Here is a 21600-nt window from a genome sequence, read left to right as displayed (position 1 = left end):
TCCAACCATGTGGGACTCCCCTTCAAGAACCTGATACATCATCACGTGAGCAGACACAACATGTTCTTGTCAGAGATTCAAATGCCACGGTGCCAAAATAAGCCCCTGTCAGCTGTTGTGATATTGTTATCCTGGATTAGAGACATCATTATGAATCTAGTCCAAGAAGGCAATGAGTGAAATGTGAATAAGCCTTAATAGAATTTTTATAACCACCAGCGCTGAGATGTGGCAACCGCTATGAATACACTAGTCAAGCGACACACCTTACACTATGAAGGAATATCAGACCAAAATAAATGAGCAACAATTCAGGTCAATGCCACAGTGGTGCGTGCCAATAACGACCCAGACTGAGAAGAGAGCAGATCTCCACAGATCAAGGCGAAGGTGACGCAATCTAGTCCGATGCGGAACCAAGAGCAACATAAGAGACAGAACATGGCACGACATAAAACCCAGATCAAAGGGCCTGCTGTTTCCACCGCACAGCAGGTGCCTTGTGGGTCCCCCTCACCATCAACAGGCGGCACAAGCTGCCGTGTTCCCCGCCCTCTCGACAAAACTCAAAGCTCAACACCTCAAAGTCGCTGCAAAGTCAAAGTCGAGAGCCAGCGAGAGACAAAAGGAGGGAAGGAAACAAATCTTTGTCGTTCGTTGCCGTTTTCTTTGAGCTCGCGCTTCTCAAATGTTTGATGCAGCCGACGACCTAAACCTTGAGGAAAGTGTGCATCTGCTGGAGAAATAAAAAAAAACTATCTATCACGGCACGATGGGAGGGAGCGTGGGCGTGCTGAGGCTACGATAGCGGCAGTGGTTGATGTGCTGAGAGGGAGGGCTGCAATGAGTGTACCTGTGGTAGGAGAAGTGTTAAGAGGAGAGGAGAGAGGAGAAGTGGAGGTAAGGGCTAATTATAAAAATAAAGTGCCCCCATTATCCCGGTGTTGTACTGCCCTAGTGAACAAAGCTACAACAGATGGGGTGTCATGAGTAAGTGTGCCAATGTGCGCCAAAGCCCTGGAGTGGACGGACCCTGGCAGGCCGTTGTTGGAGCAGCTCTGGCAAGGGAGAGCCGCAGCTGCGTATCTTGCCCTCAGACACATGTTGACAGTGTTTCTCTAGCCCTGCCTACACTAGTCAAGGTGAGACAGCACGACACGAGAGAGAGGGAGAGAGAGAGGGAGGGTGCACAAGAGAGGGAGAGAGGGAGAGAGAGAGAGAGCGCTCCGCTATGATGGATAGCACTCTTCATCCACCTCTCCTCTCTCTCCCTCTTAGAAGGCTGGTGACTTTCCAGTGAGGCAATTATCATTGCGGAATGCATAATAGCCTAATTAATTACAGGTGTCAGCGCTGCCTTTGTTTCAGCGTGGAGGAACATCGTGCCAGAGCCGCATCCGTTAAAAAAGAACAACACTGATGAACGAGCCTCCAACCGCGGCTTAGAAGACCGCAGCTGACGGCGGAAAACTAAAGCGCTGTGGAGACGACTTGAAGGCTGCCAAACAGTCCCCGCATATGTCGCTCCTCGCACAAGACGGATCGGGAACACATGGTGCAAAAATGAGGTCCATTATTTGCTTGATAAATCTGCTGTTGTCACTCGCGGCGCTCTGAGGAAGATCTCCGGTAGGCCCCCGTGAAGAACGACGGCGAGTGTGATTTGGTTCTGAGGAACAGATACCGGCACGGTGGTTGGTGGCAGCACCATCAACAAAGAATAATCAGCCTCCTTCACGCGGCGTCGCTGACGAACATGGCACGGCATTTGTCCTGTCACATTTGCCAATTTCACTGTAGTGAGAAAGCAGAAACGCAGACAATTGCCTTGGAGAGAGAGAAAAAAACAGAGCCTGCAAAGGAGAGAAGTGAATGATGGGGTGACAAGAGAGGAGAGACAGCACCGAGACTCCTGTGATTCTCCTCGTCAGCTAAACACAAGCATACATTGGTGCACACCACGTTTAGTGTGTGTCTTTCTATGGTGGGGTCGTGGCAGTGGGCTGATAATCTCCCCACGCCTGCAGGCGATAGTGGCTCATTGTAAAGTACACTGAGTCTAATAGGAACGGGCGCTGCAGTTGTGTGCAGCTCTCCCTGCTCCCACTGTGAGAGGAGTTTTACATAATTAATGACTGTTGATGTTTCCCAGGTAGTCGCTCGGCAAATTCACTCCAGACTCGGGCTGCCACTGTCGCCAGTTGCGCGGAGAATGAGCGACACCAGAACAGACAGCTTACATTACAGGCATAAATAAGGCAATTTTGTACAGTGTCTTCAAACATTACTGTGAGGAGCGGTTCAGGGCCAATGATTCGACTTTGCTTCAGAGAAACACTCTGAAGAAAAAAGCTTTTCTGTGTCTTCAGTCTTCAGAGAGTTTGCACTTGATGCAAGCAGAACTGCTTCCTTTAGTGTATTTATAATTCTCTATGCTCTCAGAGGCTTGCAGACACAAGCGACGCACCTATTCAAGACAAACGTTGACGGCTACCGACAGATGATCATTCATATTTGCATTAATCTAAACTGAATGTTTCATATGTTGACGTCGTACTGGTGCAATGACATCAAACGCAACACAACAGACAACAAAGGAGGAAATCCAGCAGCTCGAGCGTTTGCCTAGACTTCCGTGGGATATTTTCCCCCGATCACAAGGGAGTTGTGTTTTCTGTCAGCTGACTGTGGTGGGCGGAGCTATACCACTCTACTCTGGCAACGCAAGGGAAGGGTGCCAAAGAAATGGAACAGATGGGGCCGGTTATTTTAATATTATTCCTAATGAAAACGCAAACAAAACACATACTGTAGTGTACCAAACCAAAGCACTCAGCGGCTTTAGTTTCTACGTTGCAGACCACGGACACTGGAGAGGCCTCGTCGCCCCCCCTGCACATACTGCGCACAAGCAGTCCATACTGGAGCATGTTGAATTAAACATTCAAACACGACACCAAGGGGAGGCTATTTTTTACGGCTCTCAGCACACCACTCATTATTAATTTGTAATAACCTTTAAGGCTTTTTGATGTCATACATATTTTACAGAGAGATATCACTCCCAGCCTGACGGAGAGCGCCTGTCGATGACAGATCACCCGCGTGCCACCGAAATGTGCCTTCGTCGGCTATAATTAGCACCAGGTGGAGGTTAAGAGATGATGCGGACGGTGTGTGTGTGTATCATCCAAGAACTCACCCACTAATGCATCAGCGGGACCACACGTCAACACCACGACATTACAAAGAGGGAAGCAGAGGCTGCACAGCACAGTCAGGATCTTCCCAAAATGATTTTGCCCCCCGTGCATAATGTCTTTCTGACAGCGACCTGACCGTCATTTTAAAACCTTTTTAGGTATTTATGAACGCACCGGTATAAAAGGAGTCCATTTCTGCTGCATAAATCAGCCGAGTGGCTGAACGATGGAGGGAAAGCGACGCATTAACACACACACACACACAGTCTGGTTTCCATGACTTCCGAGGACATTACATTGACTTTTCCTTGGAGACTTAATCTGACCTAACCCTAACCTTCACCTAACCACACAACATGCCACATCATTTCCCCATAATGTGACTGTGTAAACAAATGTAGGTCCCCACAGCATGAGTAATACTCGCACACACACACACACACTCCTTCATATAGCTCTGTTGAAGGGCTGGCCAAGGCCCATCTTGCTGTGGCTCTGCAGGGAGGCCCTCCACTGTGCCCGCTGGATGCCAGCCTAAAACTCATGTTCAGCGGCGCCAACGTGCCATTAAAGGCTGTAAAACACATGAGCTCTGTTGGGTTAATGCGCGCTGATTGACCTGTGCTGCCAGCCGTTTGATGTCATGATTGTAATGACCAGCTTTTCCTGCCGGATCACTCATATGCGATGTGACAGACGCGCCGCGGCATTTCAATTTGAGCGAATGACGGCTAATCAGAGGAGATGCCTGTCGCAGCAAGTGGTGCTTGCTTCAGACCCGTACACACTCACTGGTGGCCACTTTAATAGGTACACGGGACACTTGATAATGGGTCAGGGTGAGGTCTTCTGTTGGGTTAAAAAACACAACTTAAATATTGGGACTTGAATTGCGATATACATTTTTAAAGTCAAGCATCAGTTAAATATTGACTGTTTAAAACAAGATGGAGCATTACTAGATGAAACTGCAGTGGAACAATGAGACAAATCCCTTTAACATGAATCAGAGTGACTTGAATTAGAATAACATGAATAATACTTATTCATATAATGTAGTTGCATTGAACCTGCATCCCACTGAGATCACCTGATGCTTTTCCAGGCTTTCACTGCAGCCTCTCTCAGGTGTACCTAATAAAGTGGACAGTATAGCCTTTGGTAAATATGTGTCCTCTTCACTTACAGATTTAGAGAAGTATAACTTTCTCCATAACAGATTTCCGCTTCTGTCTCAATATGAAACGATGAATTTTGTGTAAATGCCGACGTGTCCTTGAGCAAAGACACTTAACCTCACTTCACTCTGTGCCAGCGCTGTATGAATGAGTGAATAAGTGTGAAGACGCTTCAAGTGGTCATCAAAACTAGAAAAGCGCCGTATAAACACAGACCATTTACTCGTTAGAAGTTACACAAGATTTCAGAAGAGCGACTATTAGAGAACAACGTTGTGTTTCTTCTCTCGGCAAAGCTTCACAGGGAGTCCTGACCTACAGGTTGGAAACCACTGAGCCACAGAACACGCTGTCATCACTTTTCAAAAGTGGTTTTTAGTTTTCAAGGGATAGTACACACAGTACAAAGTCTGTGGATTACCCTTAAAAAAACAGCACTTACAAGGCTTTAGGGACCATCATCTAAATTCCACTCACACCCACGGGTCAGGTGTGGAGGCAGGAGCGTCAGATACATATTCATACTCCAAGACCAGGACAAATAAAACTAAGTATCTAAATACTTCCACTCTCATTTGGGTGAAACCAACCCTTGAGAGAAATTGCTTCACAATTTCCCATTATTTTTGTTACATCATTGTAAAGTATACATTCAAGGGCACTAAATCAATTTAATGCAGCCTCAGAAACAACTCTTCAGCAAGCTTTATATATATATATATATATATATATACATATATATATATATATATATATATAGGATCTGACTTTAGTGGTTATCTATTGGATGCTGAGCATTACATAACCCTCCATATGCTCCGAGTGTAGGACAATTCCGTACGGGTTATAAATAAAGAAACCTGACGCACAGCTGCAGCCGCTGTGATTTAGGCAAGTTCTCACATGGGATGTCATCGTTCTGCAGTGCTAGCCCCACCGCTATTTCAGGCTCTGCCTCATTAGAACATCCGCCTTGAGTGAACAAAAAAAAAAACAGACTGTACAAAAGACTTTTCATTAGGGGAGAAAGAACATGAAGAAACTTTCGCCCTCCCAGTCACGGTGCGTTTAAAGCTAAAACTCCATGCATTCGCCGCATTACGAGGAGACGCTCTGTCGAGGTGCACAAAGCACTTTTACTTGTGATTGCCAGGTACGCGACAGTGCAGAGATCTGTGTCACAAGGTCCCACAAGGATGGGGGGGGTCTGGATGACAGGGGCACAAACAATGACTGCAATTACCCTACATCCACTGCTCCAACAGGGGAGCAGCTGCTGAAGGCAGAGCATAGAGGATGTAATGTTAGAGTGTGTGTGTGTGTGTGTGTGGGAAAAAAGGAAACATGACGGACAGGACATGAGATTATGCATGTGAGGTTTAGCATGAGACGGGGGGGACGGGAGGGGGGGGGCATTGTGTGACTGCTTGTACCTGCCTTGTGTGTGTGTGTGTGTGTGTGTGTGTGTGTGTGTATGAAGGCCCATCCCTCACACCAAAGCGTGTGGCTAATTTAGTTAGGGAATAGCTGGCTGTCCTTCAGGTGAATGGACGGAGATTGGTCTCAATATGAGATGTAATAAAACAAGCCCATCACTGGATCTCAACGCACCTTCGGCTGTCCTTCACATGTCTTGCCAGAAGAAGACACACACACACACACACACCCCAAGGAGGCCTTCAGTTTGCCATTTTGAAGAAAACCATGAAATATTGCTCTTCCAGTTATTATTAGATTGCCTGCATTCATTCCATCTATCCATCTATCTATCCATCTATCTATCTATCTATCTATCTATCTATCTATCTATCTATCTATCTATCTATCTACTTTATTTCACGTAATTGGTGTAACTTAGTGCTTCTATTTACCTTTACCTGCATGATAAAAAGTACAAAAACAAGTTAGAGTATTATTTCACATATATGTTCGGCGACAGGTGATTCAAGTTCCAAAATATTCAGCCTAGAAGCGCATTGGACCCTCCAGAGTAATCGCCCCGTGGACCAGCAGAGGGCACTGTGAGCGTAGCTTGACTGCAGATTAATTGTGAACGCCCTCTGGGCCCGTCAGATAAATAATATAGTGGTTTGCTGTGAAAATGGAGAACACAAGCGAGTTAAAGTGAGCAGATTTATTTCCGGATCAAATGTGCAGACTGTGCTGTGAGCTCCAGTATGTGATGTGGATCACTCCAGTATGGACCCGAGTGATCCACATCAGGTGATTAAAAGTAAAAGGTAATAAATACATGATGAAAGACACTGCGTCGCACATCCAGTGTTGCGTCACCGCTGACTGAGGAAAGGTGTAAGATAAAAAGCTAAAGTGAGACGACAGCTCGCGCTTGGAATCAGGGGTGTGTGATATCTCTATTTTTGGGGATTTTGACGATAACAATAATCAGTCGATTTCCTTTAAAAACTCCATCAGAAAGTTAGGTTCACAATTATATTATCTTAGATGATATATCTACTTGGAATACGGACCCAGAGTCGTCCTTTCAGAAAGCTGTGCAGGCTCAGGGGAGGAGTGAGGGACGTCTGATGTGGGTTTACATGAATGTTAAAAGTCTGATTTTAGTCGGACTAAGACAATAATAATTCGGTTTTCTTAATGTCATGTAAACACGTTAGTTCGACTAAAACCGAGCTAGTCTTAGTCAAACTAAGATTAACATTAACATAGTCCGATTACTATACGCTTAGTAGGACTGAAGTATATCCTCCCTGTAGGTATGAGACTTAAAGAACCAATAAAGCAAGTTTCAGAACTGCAGAAGCTCAGTTCATGTCACTTCTGCCTTTGATTAGCTCCGTGTGCTCCTCATTGAAAGCTTTTAAAGCATCAGTTGAGTCAAATCTATCAGTGCTGCAAAACATGAATTCCTTTCAAACAGTAAACCTCCATATTTCCTCGTGATACCCAGGTTTCCTGAGTAAGGGTGCTTGTGTTTGAGGACTCCCTGGCTCCACGTGTCCTCTCTGTTTGGCTACAGCCAACTCTTGCGGCTTCTTCACACCAGTGACAAGCATCCAACGCCAGTGGCTTTTTCCCCGTCGTCTGCCGTCCCCTTTAGCCCCACTCCTGGAGAAGAGCTCCAGCTTCAGCAGGAAATCCACTGAGACCCAATTACAGGGAGTGCAGGAGAAATCATGACAAGATGCAAAGTTACTTTGCTTTAATTGAGGATGTGTTTAACACTCTCCTCGGGCCACCGCGGCCACTTCATGTCTCAGATGAAACAGAGATCCCCACAGTGGGACTTTAAAACATACAGTATATCTGTGTGCGTGACAAAGGCAAAGGACGCACGGATCTGTGGGCTTGGATCGCCTTTTTTTAAGGGCAGCGTTGTTGAATTTTGAGTGTGAAGCGAGAACCGAAAAGCGTCTCTGAAAAGTGCAAAAAAACAAATTTTTTGATTTGTGATGAGGAAGCAACACTTTAATGTTGCCGTACATCAGAAGAGTTGCTCCCCACTGCGGTAAGAGAGGTGCTTTTACTTGCAGATACTTGTTTTAATTAGTATTGTAGTTAATCCCGTATTAAAGAGACCCAAACTGTCAGGTCATATTATAAACAATCAGTCCTTATGTTCGTGTATGTGACATTTGGAGCTGCTATCTCTTCTAGCAAAATGTTCCCTAGGTACTAATTGGCCTACTTTACGCCGTCTTTCTTTGAATTGCCAGTTTCTTTATCATTTAGGATATTAGCCGTGACAAGCATCATCTCATATACCATAGAAAAGAAGAGCTTCAGCTTTTTCTCCTCTTTTTTTTTTGTGCAAACGGACAGCAAAAATGGAAATAAATGATTTACACAAGCATGTAATAATGTGAGCTCTACCTTCATGGGATATTAAATACTATTTGAAAGAAGAATAAAAGTTCAAACACTTAGCCAGCAGCAAAGTAAGTGTAACTTTTCTGCGCTTGCATTATTTAAGACGGACTCCGTCATTTTATCAATCTATCGATCTTTCTCCAGAAAGATGAAAATGGAAAAATAATGAGGCCGATGAATACTGTGTAAAGAACATCAATGTGCAAAATTTAATTATCTGTGCTGGAAAGAGACGGAAAACGTGTCGACTGTTTTCTAAAACAAAAAGAAAAGTGGAAAAAAAAAAAAGGAGCTGTTAATATTTTTTTTCCCTCTCTGCATATTTTAATTACCAGATCAATCATAACTACGTGCTGCAGCACTGCAGAGAAAAGAAAATTGCAAGTCTAAATGAAAAACAATAGATTTGCTTTAAAGTCTTTGCTCTTTTGAAGTCTAAATTAAAATTTCAGGTACCTTTACAAGAGCCTTCTTCAGAAAGTTATGATATTTAATTAGTTTGTTTAGATTTTTTGCTGAAATTGAACTTCACAGCTGAGCATCATGTGTTCCCAGGCTTCGGCAAAGAGGAAACACCACTGACACACAGATGGAATTAACTCACTTCAGCACAGGGATACACTCTGTGTAGCCTCTGACAAAAGCTCATGTTCTTTCTGACTCGTGCTGCCACCGGCCTGATCTGAGGCAACGTCTCGCTGTTCGCTGGAGTGGAGAAACAACTTTTCCTCTCCGACTGTGCCGGCGCGGCTCTGATTCTGCGCTGTGGAATTGGCGGAGCGGCTCTGCCGTTCCAGCAGTTCCTCCTCACATGAGCTTTTCCTGGTTGTGCTGATGTTTATTTCTCCTGGCATGTCCTTGCCGGCGCCGAGCCACCGATTTCACACATTTTTATTGGCTAATTTGACTGTGCTCTTGCCAGCAGCTGAGAGTGAGCCAGGAGTCGGGGAATCTCAGAGACAGCACTGCTGCTGCTGCTGCTGCTGCTGCTGATGCTGATGCTGATGCTAGTGTTGTTGTTCTCTCACTTGAGGAGCCTACAGAGAGCAGACAAGGCGAGGGAGGCTCTCACCTGTCTCATAACAAGCAGTTGACCATGTTACACCGAGCAAGGTCTCAGGAACTGCCTATTAGATTAGTTACTGTGTGCTGCTGGTGAGTGTCTGTTTGGCGCGGGGGTCAGGCGGGGAATGTGATTGCCTGTCTCCAAAGGTGACAGGGGTTTAGAGGAGCGGATGTACACCCAGTCAGATGTCCAATAGGAGCAGTGCGCCCGGCGCTGTGCGTGCGTCCATCCTCAAACATGGCTAACATTTGCACAGCAGCGGCAGCCAGGCGTGACGTCTCCGGGCTCTGAGGTTTGTGCTGTCAGGACGGTAGAAATTAAACCTGGCACTGCAAAGCAGAATGTGCTGAAACTCATCAATTCCACATGGCTAGAGAGCCAAGTGCCTATTTATAACACACACACACACACACACTCCTCTTCACCTGGTGTTCATCCCCAGCTCTAAACACGCATCCATAATGATGAATACACCCAACCGGGACACTCCGACAGGGCATCAGTCAGGACAGGAAAACAAACATGCCATCAGATCACAGCACAAGAGGAATCCGACTGACACTGGGAAGCTGATGGAAAGGTTCAGGCTTCTCCGCAGCATCACGACAGTCAGTCTTCTTCTTCACGAGGCCCAGAGACTGGAGCTGAAATATGACGCTCCACCACCACTCAACTACCGGCTTTGTTTATGTAGTCATTTACTGACCTGATCATATTTCATTTTCAAACTTACTGTCTGAGCTCCTGAGAAACTCCTTCTTGTTACACATTTGTCTTCACCTTTGTGTTTTCCAACACTGCACAAAAACCTTCTATGTTATTGTTGTTTTGTTGCTCATTTTTCTTCACATTTCCACATAAAGCTTTAAAATAAAGATGTGGCTATTGTAAAATAAATGATACATTCTCCCTTTTACATATTAAATTAAGTTGATATAAGATTTGTCCTTTCTTAGTCCTGCAGTGGGGAAAAATCATTTGATTTTACCAATTTGTATCAATCATCATTTAAAAGATCCGACTCATAAAATCCTTCCATCTGTTTCTAAATTAACAGAGTACTTCACGATACGTTACGCAATACCAATAATATCACGATACAAAGACAATCAATATATTACAAGACAATCATATGGCGATACGTCACAATCTGTCTAAGTGAAGTCTGTGAGAAGTTAACCCTTTACCGGGCAAATAACTATATTTGGTGAATTCTGCCAATCAGCAGAGAACTTTCTGCTAGTTTAATCAAGTCTAGTTCATAGTAATATAATATTATAATATCGCTCAGTCTGATCCTGCATCTATGGTAACATCTTAAAAGGGAAAATGTCTTGTTATATCCTTCAATTACTTTGAAAATGTTGAATTTCAAAGTATGTCACTGAGTGCCCTGACAATTTGGTGATTACTTCAAACAGTCTGACGTGGTTGTAGGCTGGATAACAGGTCTATTTTTGCAGGTTTTAACAGTATGGTTGAGTTGCACTGTGTGGTCATATGGAACTACTACAGTTTATAATGATATATCAGGTTAGAGAGAGATCCAAATTTTATACACAGTAAGCAATACTGGTTAGAAAGATTCAATTGGAAGATTAAAACCAATCAAATAAAAACAAATCATATAATTGGGACCTTGTGCATTGGAATTTATGTACACATGCAAAGAAAGTCTGTCTGTGATTAACATGACAGAACTGTCCAATGCAGAACCAACTTGTAAATAAGGAAAAGTATTGAAATTCCTCATTAAGCTAAAGGAAGAACTTCAATTTTTTGCAGTTTTGTTTTAAAATGTTTTATTGCAGATTGAAAGACTGAGGCTACCAATAATACATGTATTGTAAATTGTGTATAGCATGATTGAATCAGATTTGAAATTGAAATTGATTTAGTGTTCTCGTCAAAATTGTTGCTGACAAATAACTTCAAAAGAAGTTATGTTGAAATAACTTCTGTTTTGAAAAAAATCAAAGCATACTTTTTTTTATTTTCCATTTGTTTAGTCTTTCTAGAATTTATTCCTTGAATATATTTCAAGTGTCAGATATGACATGTGTGTCATTTACTTTTCAACCAGTCCCATAGTCAAAGCTACACTAGTAGATTTTTAGTGGCTCTGTGTGTCTGTCTGTGTTTCCACACTTGCCAATATGACCAACAGAGGCCGCCAGTGTGTGCAGAGCTGACTGTGATGTCGTTTGGAGAAGAAATGCAAGAGATAGCGGGAGAAATGAAGAAATCCACCCCCTCAAAAACCAGGCACATTGAATGGCTACTTCACTAAAGTCTAATTAATTCAGGAGATACACAGCCATAGTGTCAACACACTTCAACATATAACACACAGAGTTACTTTAAATGTGACTGGGATTTCCAGCCCTTACTGTGTGCAATTGTCACACTTTAAACTTCTTGAGAGTAAACATTACTACTACAGTTAATTAACTGAATATAAAACAGGTCATTGTAATGGCTGAATAGTTTTGTGGTGTGACAGGAAATCAAGTTAAAACCAAAAAAAAAACCATCAAAAACCAAGAGACAAGAGAAAGGCCTCGACTATGCCATTCCTTCATTTATCAATACATGAGCTGTGGCATGACTATGAAAGGATAACATGGACAGTCGCATAATATTGGATCCAATATCCACATATAAGCGTGTTTGTCTTTGACAGGTCATAATCAATACAAGCAAACTTAAAAGGTAATAAAGCCTGAAACAGTGAGCGAAGTGCATTAAGAGCGGGTCAGAGCACCTTTTCTGCAGTGATGTGGTGAACAAGCATTCACCCTCAGGAGACGCAGAGGACGTCAACGATTCAACGAAGGAATTATCTAACTTCCAATTACAGCCCACACCCCGCCCTCTCCTCTCCTCTCCTCTCCTCTCCTTACCTTTCTCCCTCCCACTGTCTTTCCCTCTCCTTAGGATGAAGAGGACACAAGTGATAAAAGCAGGAGCAGAAGCAGAGAGCGGCTGGTTTACATGGCCCCAGAGCCCATTATGATCCCCACAATAGGCTGGAAGCCTGGACGTGCTGTGAATAGGTAATGGCCTGGAGATCCTGGGCCCCGGCCCACTACTGCTGCTCAATGAACCCAACACAGCTGAGCAGGAGACCCACATTAGAGACACCTCGTCAGCCCAGTATGAAGGAGCAGCATAGTCTTAGCCTGAGGGGTATAGTCCATTCCCACTGGTCTAAAAACCCTCTTAACCCCAAGTTTAAACGGGATTTTCACCAGTGAGAATGTGTTAAATCAGCATTCACTCTCAGGTCAAATGACTACTAATGCCAGCAAAGCACCAATTTCCAGCACAGCGCTAACCCGCACTCGTCCTCTCGGAGCGATCCTTACGCCCGGGTGCATCGCTGCTGTGCTGGGTCCAGCTTTTCACGCCGGATGAGTTTCACTTGCACAACAATGATTATGATTTTATAGTAAACCATTTTAAAGAGAAAGTTGCTGCGACGGGGAACTGGGTTCACAACAGGTCAGAACTGCATAGAGTCCGCATGTTCACCCCGCGTGTGTGTGGGTTATCTCCAAATTCTCCGGTTTCCTTCCATAGTCCAAATACGGATTTGGGGATTAGGCAAATTGGACACTCTAAATTGACCGTAGGTGTGAGAGTGAATTTGTTGTTGGTCTCTGTGCTGATGGAGCCCACCTTTCACCCTGTGAGTAAACTGGTAGACAACGGACGGACGGATGTATTCAGATTGAGCCGAGACACTAAAACTACAGCGAGAGGTGTCAGATTTATATAATCATGCTGGTAGAATGTCAATATCATTATCAACCACGTGTGTCGCACGGAAAGAATAGGCGAGATGCCGAACTGGAAAGTAGACACATGCAGTGTGAACACTCCACACTGTTAACACGGGCGCCCAAATTAAAAACTAACAGAATGCGGCAGCGGTGCCTCCAGTGTGAAACACTGGAAAAGTTGGAAAAATGCTCAATATTATTTATGTCAGCGATCATATCATCTAAACCAGTGGTTTTTAACTCACCTGAGAAAACACCAGTAAAAAAAGTAAAACCAGCTACAGACGTTTCACAGGAGGCAGATTTATTCCCTCATCCTCCTCCTCTTCCTCACATATACTTCACACACTGGTATAGAGAAACTAGATTAAGACGGAGCGAGAGAAAATACCTAAATACCCTGGTACATACAGTGGAACGGTATTTCCTCCGAGTACCACCGCAGGAAGCTCGTACCACAGTTTGAGAACCATGGAACCTAAAAAGATCAATTTAAAGATGCTAAATGCTAACCGCCATAACATCATCCCTGACAGCTGTAGAGATGTGATGTCACAATTCACGCACAGGTGAGAAAAAGACCACAGACAATGGTGTTAATCACCTTTTTTTTTTTAGCAGCTTCAACCGCATGGTTTAAAAAAATTCCCTGGTATAGTCATTATTTTGTGCGAAAGTGTGAAAGAGGCAATAAATGCCCTTTACATTAAGCAGAGTGTGAATAATAAGAAGTGTAAGGCAGGGCTCTGGACGAGCGCCATGAAAATATGGGCCAATGATGTGCTAAAAATACACACAATTGTTTACTCGCTTGATTTTATAAGCGTATGTGGTCAAGAGGCAGCTTTGTATGAAACCGCTCCTCACTTTCCTCCCGACCCGCACCTTCCCAAGTTAGCCATCCACTCGAGCAATCTGTCCCCTAATCACTGCAAGGCTTAGCCCGTGATGAAGATACGTCTTCATTGAGCTGGAAAAGCTGTAGTGTCGCCGAGCATTTTTCCTAACGGCGCAGTCCCTCATCTATGAAAGCGCCATAGAGCCCCCTCAGACAATTAGGCAGGGAAAAGCTTTATGGCCGTTAGACTCACTCAGTGAGCGGCAGTCTCACCGCCAGCATCGCCAGGAGCGCTGGCTCGTGCAGAAAGGTAATTACGGAGCCGCTCATAATGACACGGAGGAAGCTTGCGTCATAACACCCACAGCCTTTTATCATAGCGCTGTAATTAATTATCATCCTTTTACTCTTTGATTCGTCCCCACTATTCATAACATATTCATACATTCAAGAGAAATTATCATTTCCTTCAGGAATTAATCAAAAGGAGGAAGACCTGGTCCACTCTCGATGGATGATCAAAGACGGTGTTTGTCTACCTTGCTGCATTGCGGGCGAAACCTGGGGGGCGAGGTCTGAGACGAGACTCGAACTACTCCACGGCTCTGGACCGAACAGATAAATGATAAATGACGGGAAAATGCATATGGCAATCTGATGCTACGGCCTCTGTTGCACATAATCCCTTGTTTTCTTGATCTGTCCGACGAAGACGGATCGAGAAAAGCGTGCTACGCGAGCAGCTCGAGCGCTAACCCCAGCGAGTTTGCTTTGGACTCTCCTCTCCTCGATCGTAGGTGCGACGGAGCAGCCATTTTGAGATCTCTTGCTCTCTTTTAATGGCATTAGAAAAGCTGCATAGTCAAAAACAGGCAACAACAAACAACATACATAAAAATTACAGTCCTCCCCCACACATCATCACTTCCCAACCTCAGGGGAAGCAATGGCACAGTTAGACTCTTAAACAGGTGTCCACCGGCCCCCAGTTTGCAGCGCTTTAATAGCTGTTTGATGTTTTTGATGTCTAGTCAGCTCAATCGTACCTTGCTGCTTGATAATGAGGGCCAATAATGATTCCTGAGCTTGAGGGGTTAATGGTATGTAACCGGCAGAGCTGCTAATTACACGTTACAAACTATTTATCAGAATCTCCATCTGCGCATTGTGCACGCTAAATTACTCCGCGGATTATCATTGTAAAGCAAGTTTCAGTAATTAGGGAGCCATACTGCTGTTTTCTTTTTCCTGAGAGCACAAAACGACATCAGACGGAGGGGAGAAAAATAGAATGACTGGTTAATTTTGGTCTGATTTTCCAGACTTGTAGAAGCTGGGAGACAAAAAAAAAAAAAGAAAGGAAAGGGGGAAAAAAAGGCTACAAACATACAAGAAATCCGTCACTGTTCTTTTTTTTCCCACCTCACAAAGGTTTATCCTGAGGGGAGTTTACACTCTAAAGTGAGAGGGAGGTGTAAATTGCATTGAGAAGCCTTCATAGTCTTGGTGAGACTTGGTGAAGAATGTGATCGGTGTGTTCAGATGGCAGCGAGGGTTTGTGTGAAAGTTGTGTGTGAACAGTGTGGCCCAGTGGAACCGTCTCTCCAGCGATCAGTTATTTGAGAAATAACTGTCATATCCCTCAGCCCCAAAGGTGTGCCTGAGAACCGCCGAGACGCGTACCATCTCTTCTTCTTTGCCGTAAATTTTTATTAAAATTACCTTCATTATAAGACAGTGTTCATTATAAAACCAAAAACGCCAGTCTCCCAGGGCCCTGTGGATTAATAAGGACAGCGGTGTATTTTAAGCCGTAAACTCAGCTCCTCACTGTCCTTAATCTCCTTCCTACTTCACAAGGCCAAATTAACACCTCTCCTCAGCTCTGACGGGACCTCATTAGCAAACTTCCAGGGAAGGAAAGAGGAGAGCAGAACGAAAAAGAGGAGAAGAAGGAGGGAAGCGACCAATGACAGCCACCAGCTCTGGGATTAACCCTTTCTCCTCCTCCAGCTCCGCAGAAAAACTAGGTCGCCAACGTGTTTCTAATCAGTCGCCTGGTTAGCGATAATTAGAAGGCGAGATTGGACGGGAGAAGAGAGAGAAAGTGGGTGGGGAACATTGAAATGAAAAAGAAAAGAAAGAGAACCTGTCATGTCGCAAACACTTCAAAGGAGCCGACTTGTGCTTTAGAAGTGGAATGATGAGGGTCCAAATACAACAAGGCGCTCCTGTGGGCCTGCGATCCACGAGGAGGGGGGGCGTCGACGGCGAGGACCCACTTATTTCTCACATATCTTCACTATTCTACCGTTCGCCACCTGTACAGTGCAGCTGCAGGGGCGCTTTAGTTTACCCCAAACCACACTGACAAACAAGCCCATCCAGCTCCACCCTCTGCACACACACACTCCCCCCGCAGCGGCAGCAGGTCCAGGTCCCACAGCTTACACCGAGGTCGCGCCGACTACCGCTGGGTAAAGTTCACGAGCCTCCGCAAGCTGTTTGACATTACCAATAAGGTCAGAGTGTATCAGAAAACACCAGAGGATCATATTATTATGGTGTGCCGAGTTGTTCGCTGCTGCTCTTCACCAGCAATAATAAAAAAAAACTGCACGGCTGCTCACTTATCAACGTGCAGCTCATCCGTCTGTGGAGAGGAACCCACAGAGACCCACAGCTAACAAGAGCAAAAAAAATAAAAAAAATCATCGCTCATTATCAGCCATCTATTTTATCTACTATGAAGCATCTCCAGACTCCCAGTTGTCAGACATCAATGATGCTTAAATGAATCCTTTGGGTTCCTGTTTGCACAATAAAGATATGGAAGGGTGGCTCTGATATTTGGGGCGACTTTACAGTCAGGGTAATTGAATTAGCACACAAATCAACCACAGTGCATTGCAGAGTGCAGTGATAGCTGCTGCTGCTGCTGCTGCTGCTTGGACATAGTCAATTACAAAGCATTAAAAAGAAGCTGCCAATAATCACTTCCAAGAGAACTGAACAATCCATGCTGAGTGTTCTCATGTTTACCGATGATGGGGGGGGGGGGGGGGGGGGGGCTTTCAGGTTAGCGCCGGGCAGAGAGTGAGACTGGAAACATATTTGTGGTATCATTTCCATAAGCCTCTGCTTTGCGGACCATAACGCAGCACACAAATGTGATTTATGACCTTGGTTTAATGGCTGGAGCAGAGTCTTGGTAGGTATCAGATGACTTTTTCAATATGGCGACGTCAGGAGGGGGCATAGTGAATGCACCATCACAACAGGAAATGAGGGCTTGTCTCAGCCAAGAAAATATGAGAAGCCAGATATCTGATCATCTAATGGCAGATAGATGCTACTTCACTTTGACAGAAAAGGCATCAGTCAATAAGCAGCAGATGAGCAGGAACATGGAAACTATGCCAGGGATTCCTCCGCCCTATCTATCAGATCCTTCTTTGCAGGAGCACAGTGATCTGTAACAGGAATGTATCCCGTCCCAGTCTTACACACGAAAATGGATGATGTCCAGTTGTGAAGCCTTTAGACTTTCACCCACAGTAGTGTCCACTCATATGTGCTGTGCTTTAACGTCTATTTTACTCAATGAGAAAATAATTGTAATTGTAAACCACCATTAACTCCTCAGGAAAATGTTAAGTGACATTATAAATCAAGGGAGAGATAGAAGCTCATTTTTCCACAGACTTCCATTCAAAATGAGATATTTTTGCGACCTCCTGAGTCGCCCCCTGGTGGCTAACTGCTACTTCCGTCATGAAATCATTTCTTATCTTTAAAACCACATAAAACACAAGCTATTAAGCTTTCGTTTATCTATTGTCTTGACTAAGTCAACAGTTTCTTTATTCTGGTGAGGTCTAAGAAACCTGAAAAACTGTTATCCTGCATTGTTGAGGCAACAGGAAAAATAAAGTCATGTACACTTTAATTGTACAGATTATTATTATTATTTGTACAATCAAAAAATGTACTTCAAATGACTTGAAATTGCAAGTGAAAGTCATCTGGAAGTGTATGTTTGCGTGAATAGAACGTTTTTAGTTTGGTTTCCAGCGTGGATGATGTCAGTAGCCTACTTAGCAATTCCCAGACTGTGTATGTTTTATTCTGCCAGCTGTGTAGAAGCCTTCATAAAGCTGGGAAAACCAAAAGACGTGCGACTCACCTGAGCTTGGAAACTCTTGAGAACAGGTGCCACCATTTCCCGGACTTCCTATTAAGAGACAAAAAAAAAAAGGCAAACTCCGTCTCAGCGTTTTTCATTTGTGCAGATGTTCACGTGTTCATGAAGCACACTGAGCCCCAGGTGAGGCACAAACAGCACCAGAAGAAAGTGGACTGAAAATCTTTAATGTTAATGGATTCTCTCCGTGGCTCCTCTTACGCTGCATGAATGCGAGTGTTAGGTATGTTATTATGGGGTGTGGGTATTAGTGGTAAAACCTAAAGTGTTTGAGTGGGCATGTTTGAAAAGCGGGGCTTTCCAGTGGCTTGTGTTAGAGCTCAGTGCTTCAGACTTGTGCGAGCTCCCACAGCCTCAGGTAAAGGGATTGTGCTGCCACTGGTGACAGGCTGATCCTGTCTTAAACGCCTGTATTATACTGACAAGATTACAGCACGACACTGCATACGCAGGCTGAGAGGCAGCCAGCGTCGCCACAGCAAACAGCCACTGGGCTCATTTATAAAATATAAAAATATGCCACTAAATGATCGTTTCAAAGAGGAGGATGTAAAAAAAAAATGAAAAAGAAAAAAGGAAGGACAAACTCATATTGCTATCGTTCATGGAGTTTGCTTTTATGCATTCACTTCAATTCCTTAAGAGCCTTTTTCGCCTCACAAGAGTCAAGTGGAATGAGGTCTGGGCACATTTGAAACACGGGGCAGGTGAAAAGTGAAAGCTAGCAGCGATGCACAGATGGCAAATATGAGATAAAACCTCCTCAATATGGTTTTGAAAATGGAAGAGTACGTTAAATAACTCCTGCAAACGCGACTTATTCATTCATTCATTCATCAGTGTGAGGTTTATGATGTCAGCAGCAGTTTTAATGACTTGGCCAGTAAAAGAACTTGTCGGTTAAATTTGGTGTAAACATTGCTGAGAGAGTTGAAGGACAAACGAATGATTACACAAACATACAGTATATGTGTGTGTAATCATCATATATATATATATATATATATATATATATATATATATATATATATATATATATATATATATATATATATATATATATATATATATATACATACATTGATATACATACATATACACAAATACATATGTATATATTATATATTCTGTACATATAGTGATGCTATGAGTATGCAGAGAGACAGTCATCTTCGGCAACGAAGGACTACCAATAATACATATATATACAAACCTACATGTATATATATATACATATATACACAAACACACACATATATGTATATGTACACACATATACATCCATACATATATACATATATACACATATACACACACACATGTATATATATATATACACATATATACACACATATGTGTGTATATATGTATATAAGTATATATATATACACAGATATATATACACATATATACACAAATATATACATATATACACATATATACACATATGTATACATATGTGTGTATATATGTATATATGTATATATATATACATATATACACATATATACATATATACACACATATATACATATATACACACATATGTATACATATATACATATATACACATATATATGTATACATATATACATATAGTACATATCATAACACAAAGATGTGCGTAAGACAGGTGGGAAATATTAAAGGACAGATACACATGATGTTTTACATTGACTCATGGTTAATTCATAGTTTATTTTCACATGCCCATATAGTATATACGATTGACGACTTTAAGGATTGAGGACCATATTTCCCTGGCATCACATCAGACTGACCAGACAAAAGGTTTACTTTAGTTTATTCGGTTCATTTGTATCAATGTGAAAAGACGCAGTAGTTTGGAAGACGCAGTCAGAAACACAAATATAGAATAATGAAGGAGTTTTATTAAGTGTTACAGGTGAGGGTGTAATAATTAACCTGTTAGAAATCATGATCACTTATTTATAAAAAAAACAAAAACTAAATGCTCTATGAACCATTCAAAGTCCCATATTTTATTATCGTGAAATCGGTTTAAGCATTCTGCTAAAGCTAATGCTAAAGTTTTTTTTACTTTAAAGGTTTCTTGTCTGTCGAGATCTACTGGTTCACGTAGTCATCGCTTGCCGACAGCCTCTCAATGACGTAATTACAATGGACACAAGAAACCGACACGTCCACATATAATAGAAAAAGTATTTTGTGAGTTGCTGAAACATTTGTTTCCATGGCTTGTGTTCGCCAACTTCGTGGGAGGGGGAAGTGACAAGTGACACAAGGGGGCGCTCCTCAGGTGACAAAAGCTAGCAGACATGAAGAGATGAGTCTAAAGGTAGTTTTATTTTGATATCACAGGTTAGCGTGGGTCAGACAGGCTTCACTTTAAATGTAAAATGTCAAAGATGTTTATTCATACATTAGGCCTCAGGTTTTATCTAACTGTGCCAAAGTAAACACAACAGCAGGTTCTTAACTAACTGTCAACCTGAGGTGAGTTATTTAGTCACAAAATGAAAGAAAAGACACTGGATGATCTGGTCTTTTATAAAATATCTATTTGAAAGTATAAGCAGTAATAGATCTGGATCTCAGCTTGTTATTATAATTGTATTGCATCAACTTACTCCATGATAAAAAGTATCTTGCCTGAGTTGCATCGTGGTCATGTATCTATGGAGCAGTGGTGTTGATTTTCTGTCACCACTGCAGAGTGAAATCAGTCACAAAGCCAACAACCTGTCTAGTGCAGCTTTAACACACACACAAGCTTGAATTGCACCTTTAAACTTCCAGTATTTCCTCTTTCTTTCCCTTTCTTCTTTGGCCTGAATTTCCACGGTGCATTCATCTTCAATGAAACTATTTTTGAAAAGTAGCACAGGAAGTGTTTGTTGCAGTCATGTCGGAGAGCTGCTTCAGTGTGTGTGTGTGTGTGTGTGTGTTCAGTCAGAGTCCTGTTGCTTTTGCGGGTTTGGAGAGAGACACCTGTTCCCTGTTACATCACAGACATTTGGACAAAGTCTGCTGCCGACACTTTTCTTTTTCCTTTTGCCCACATTTTTGTAAATGAACCTGCTGTACTCTCACCCACCCAGGCCTCTGCATTTAAATATTAACTGTGCTCACTGGGAGGGAGGGAGGGAGGCAGAGGAGGAGGATGAGGAGAGGCGGGTATAGTAAAGCGCATGTTACCATATACTAATGCAGATTTTTATTGTTTTTTTAAGCACAAAGGTAAATGCGGGGGCTCGAGCAGCGTTGGCGATGCAGTACCTGCTGAGGTGAAGATGAGACAAACAACACATAAAAAGTGTGTGTGTGTGTGTGTGTGTGTGTGTGTGTGCGGGGGGGGGGGGGGGGGGGGGTAGCCAGACTCACCTCAGGGACATTTCTCTTGAACTCCCTGCTCAGCTCTACCAGGTGCTTGTGGGAATGTTCACTCTCCTCTTGTCGACCCGCCAGCTCAGATGCTACAGAGTTTAGCTCCCT

General features: G+C 43.2%; 1 protein-coding gene across 2 annotated transcripts in view; it reads right to left on the bottom strand.

Annotated features, from left to right (window-relative positions):
* The window catches only part of cux2b (cut-like homeobox 2b), a 101411-nt gene that overhangs the window by 39581 nt on the left and 40230 nt on the right, over positions 1-21600 (bottom strand). For both annotated transcript variants that reach the window (XM_058635773.1, XM_058635775.1), the window contains exons 2-3: positions 21490-21600; positions 18106-18153 (exon numbers count right to left, since the gene is read on the bottom strand). In XM_058635773.1, the coding sequence (XP_058491756.1) occupies positions 18106-18153; positions 21490-21600 (159 nt within the window). The remainder of the gene's footprint in view (positions 1-18105; positions 18154-21489) is intronic.

This window comes from Solea solea, chromosome 8, assembly GCF_958295425.1.
Source record: "Solea solea chromosome 8, fSolSol10.1, whole genome shotgun sequence".
Taxonomy (NCBI): domain Eukaryota; kingdom Metazoa; phylum Chordata; class Actinopteri; order Pleuronectiformes; family Soleidae; genus Solea; species Solea solea.
The sequence above is the reverse complement of the archived record's forward strand: the minus strand, read 5'-3'. Positions and strand labels throughout refer to the sequence as shown.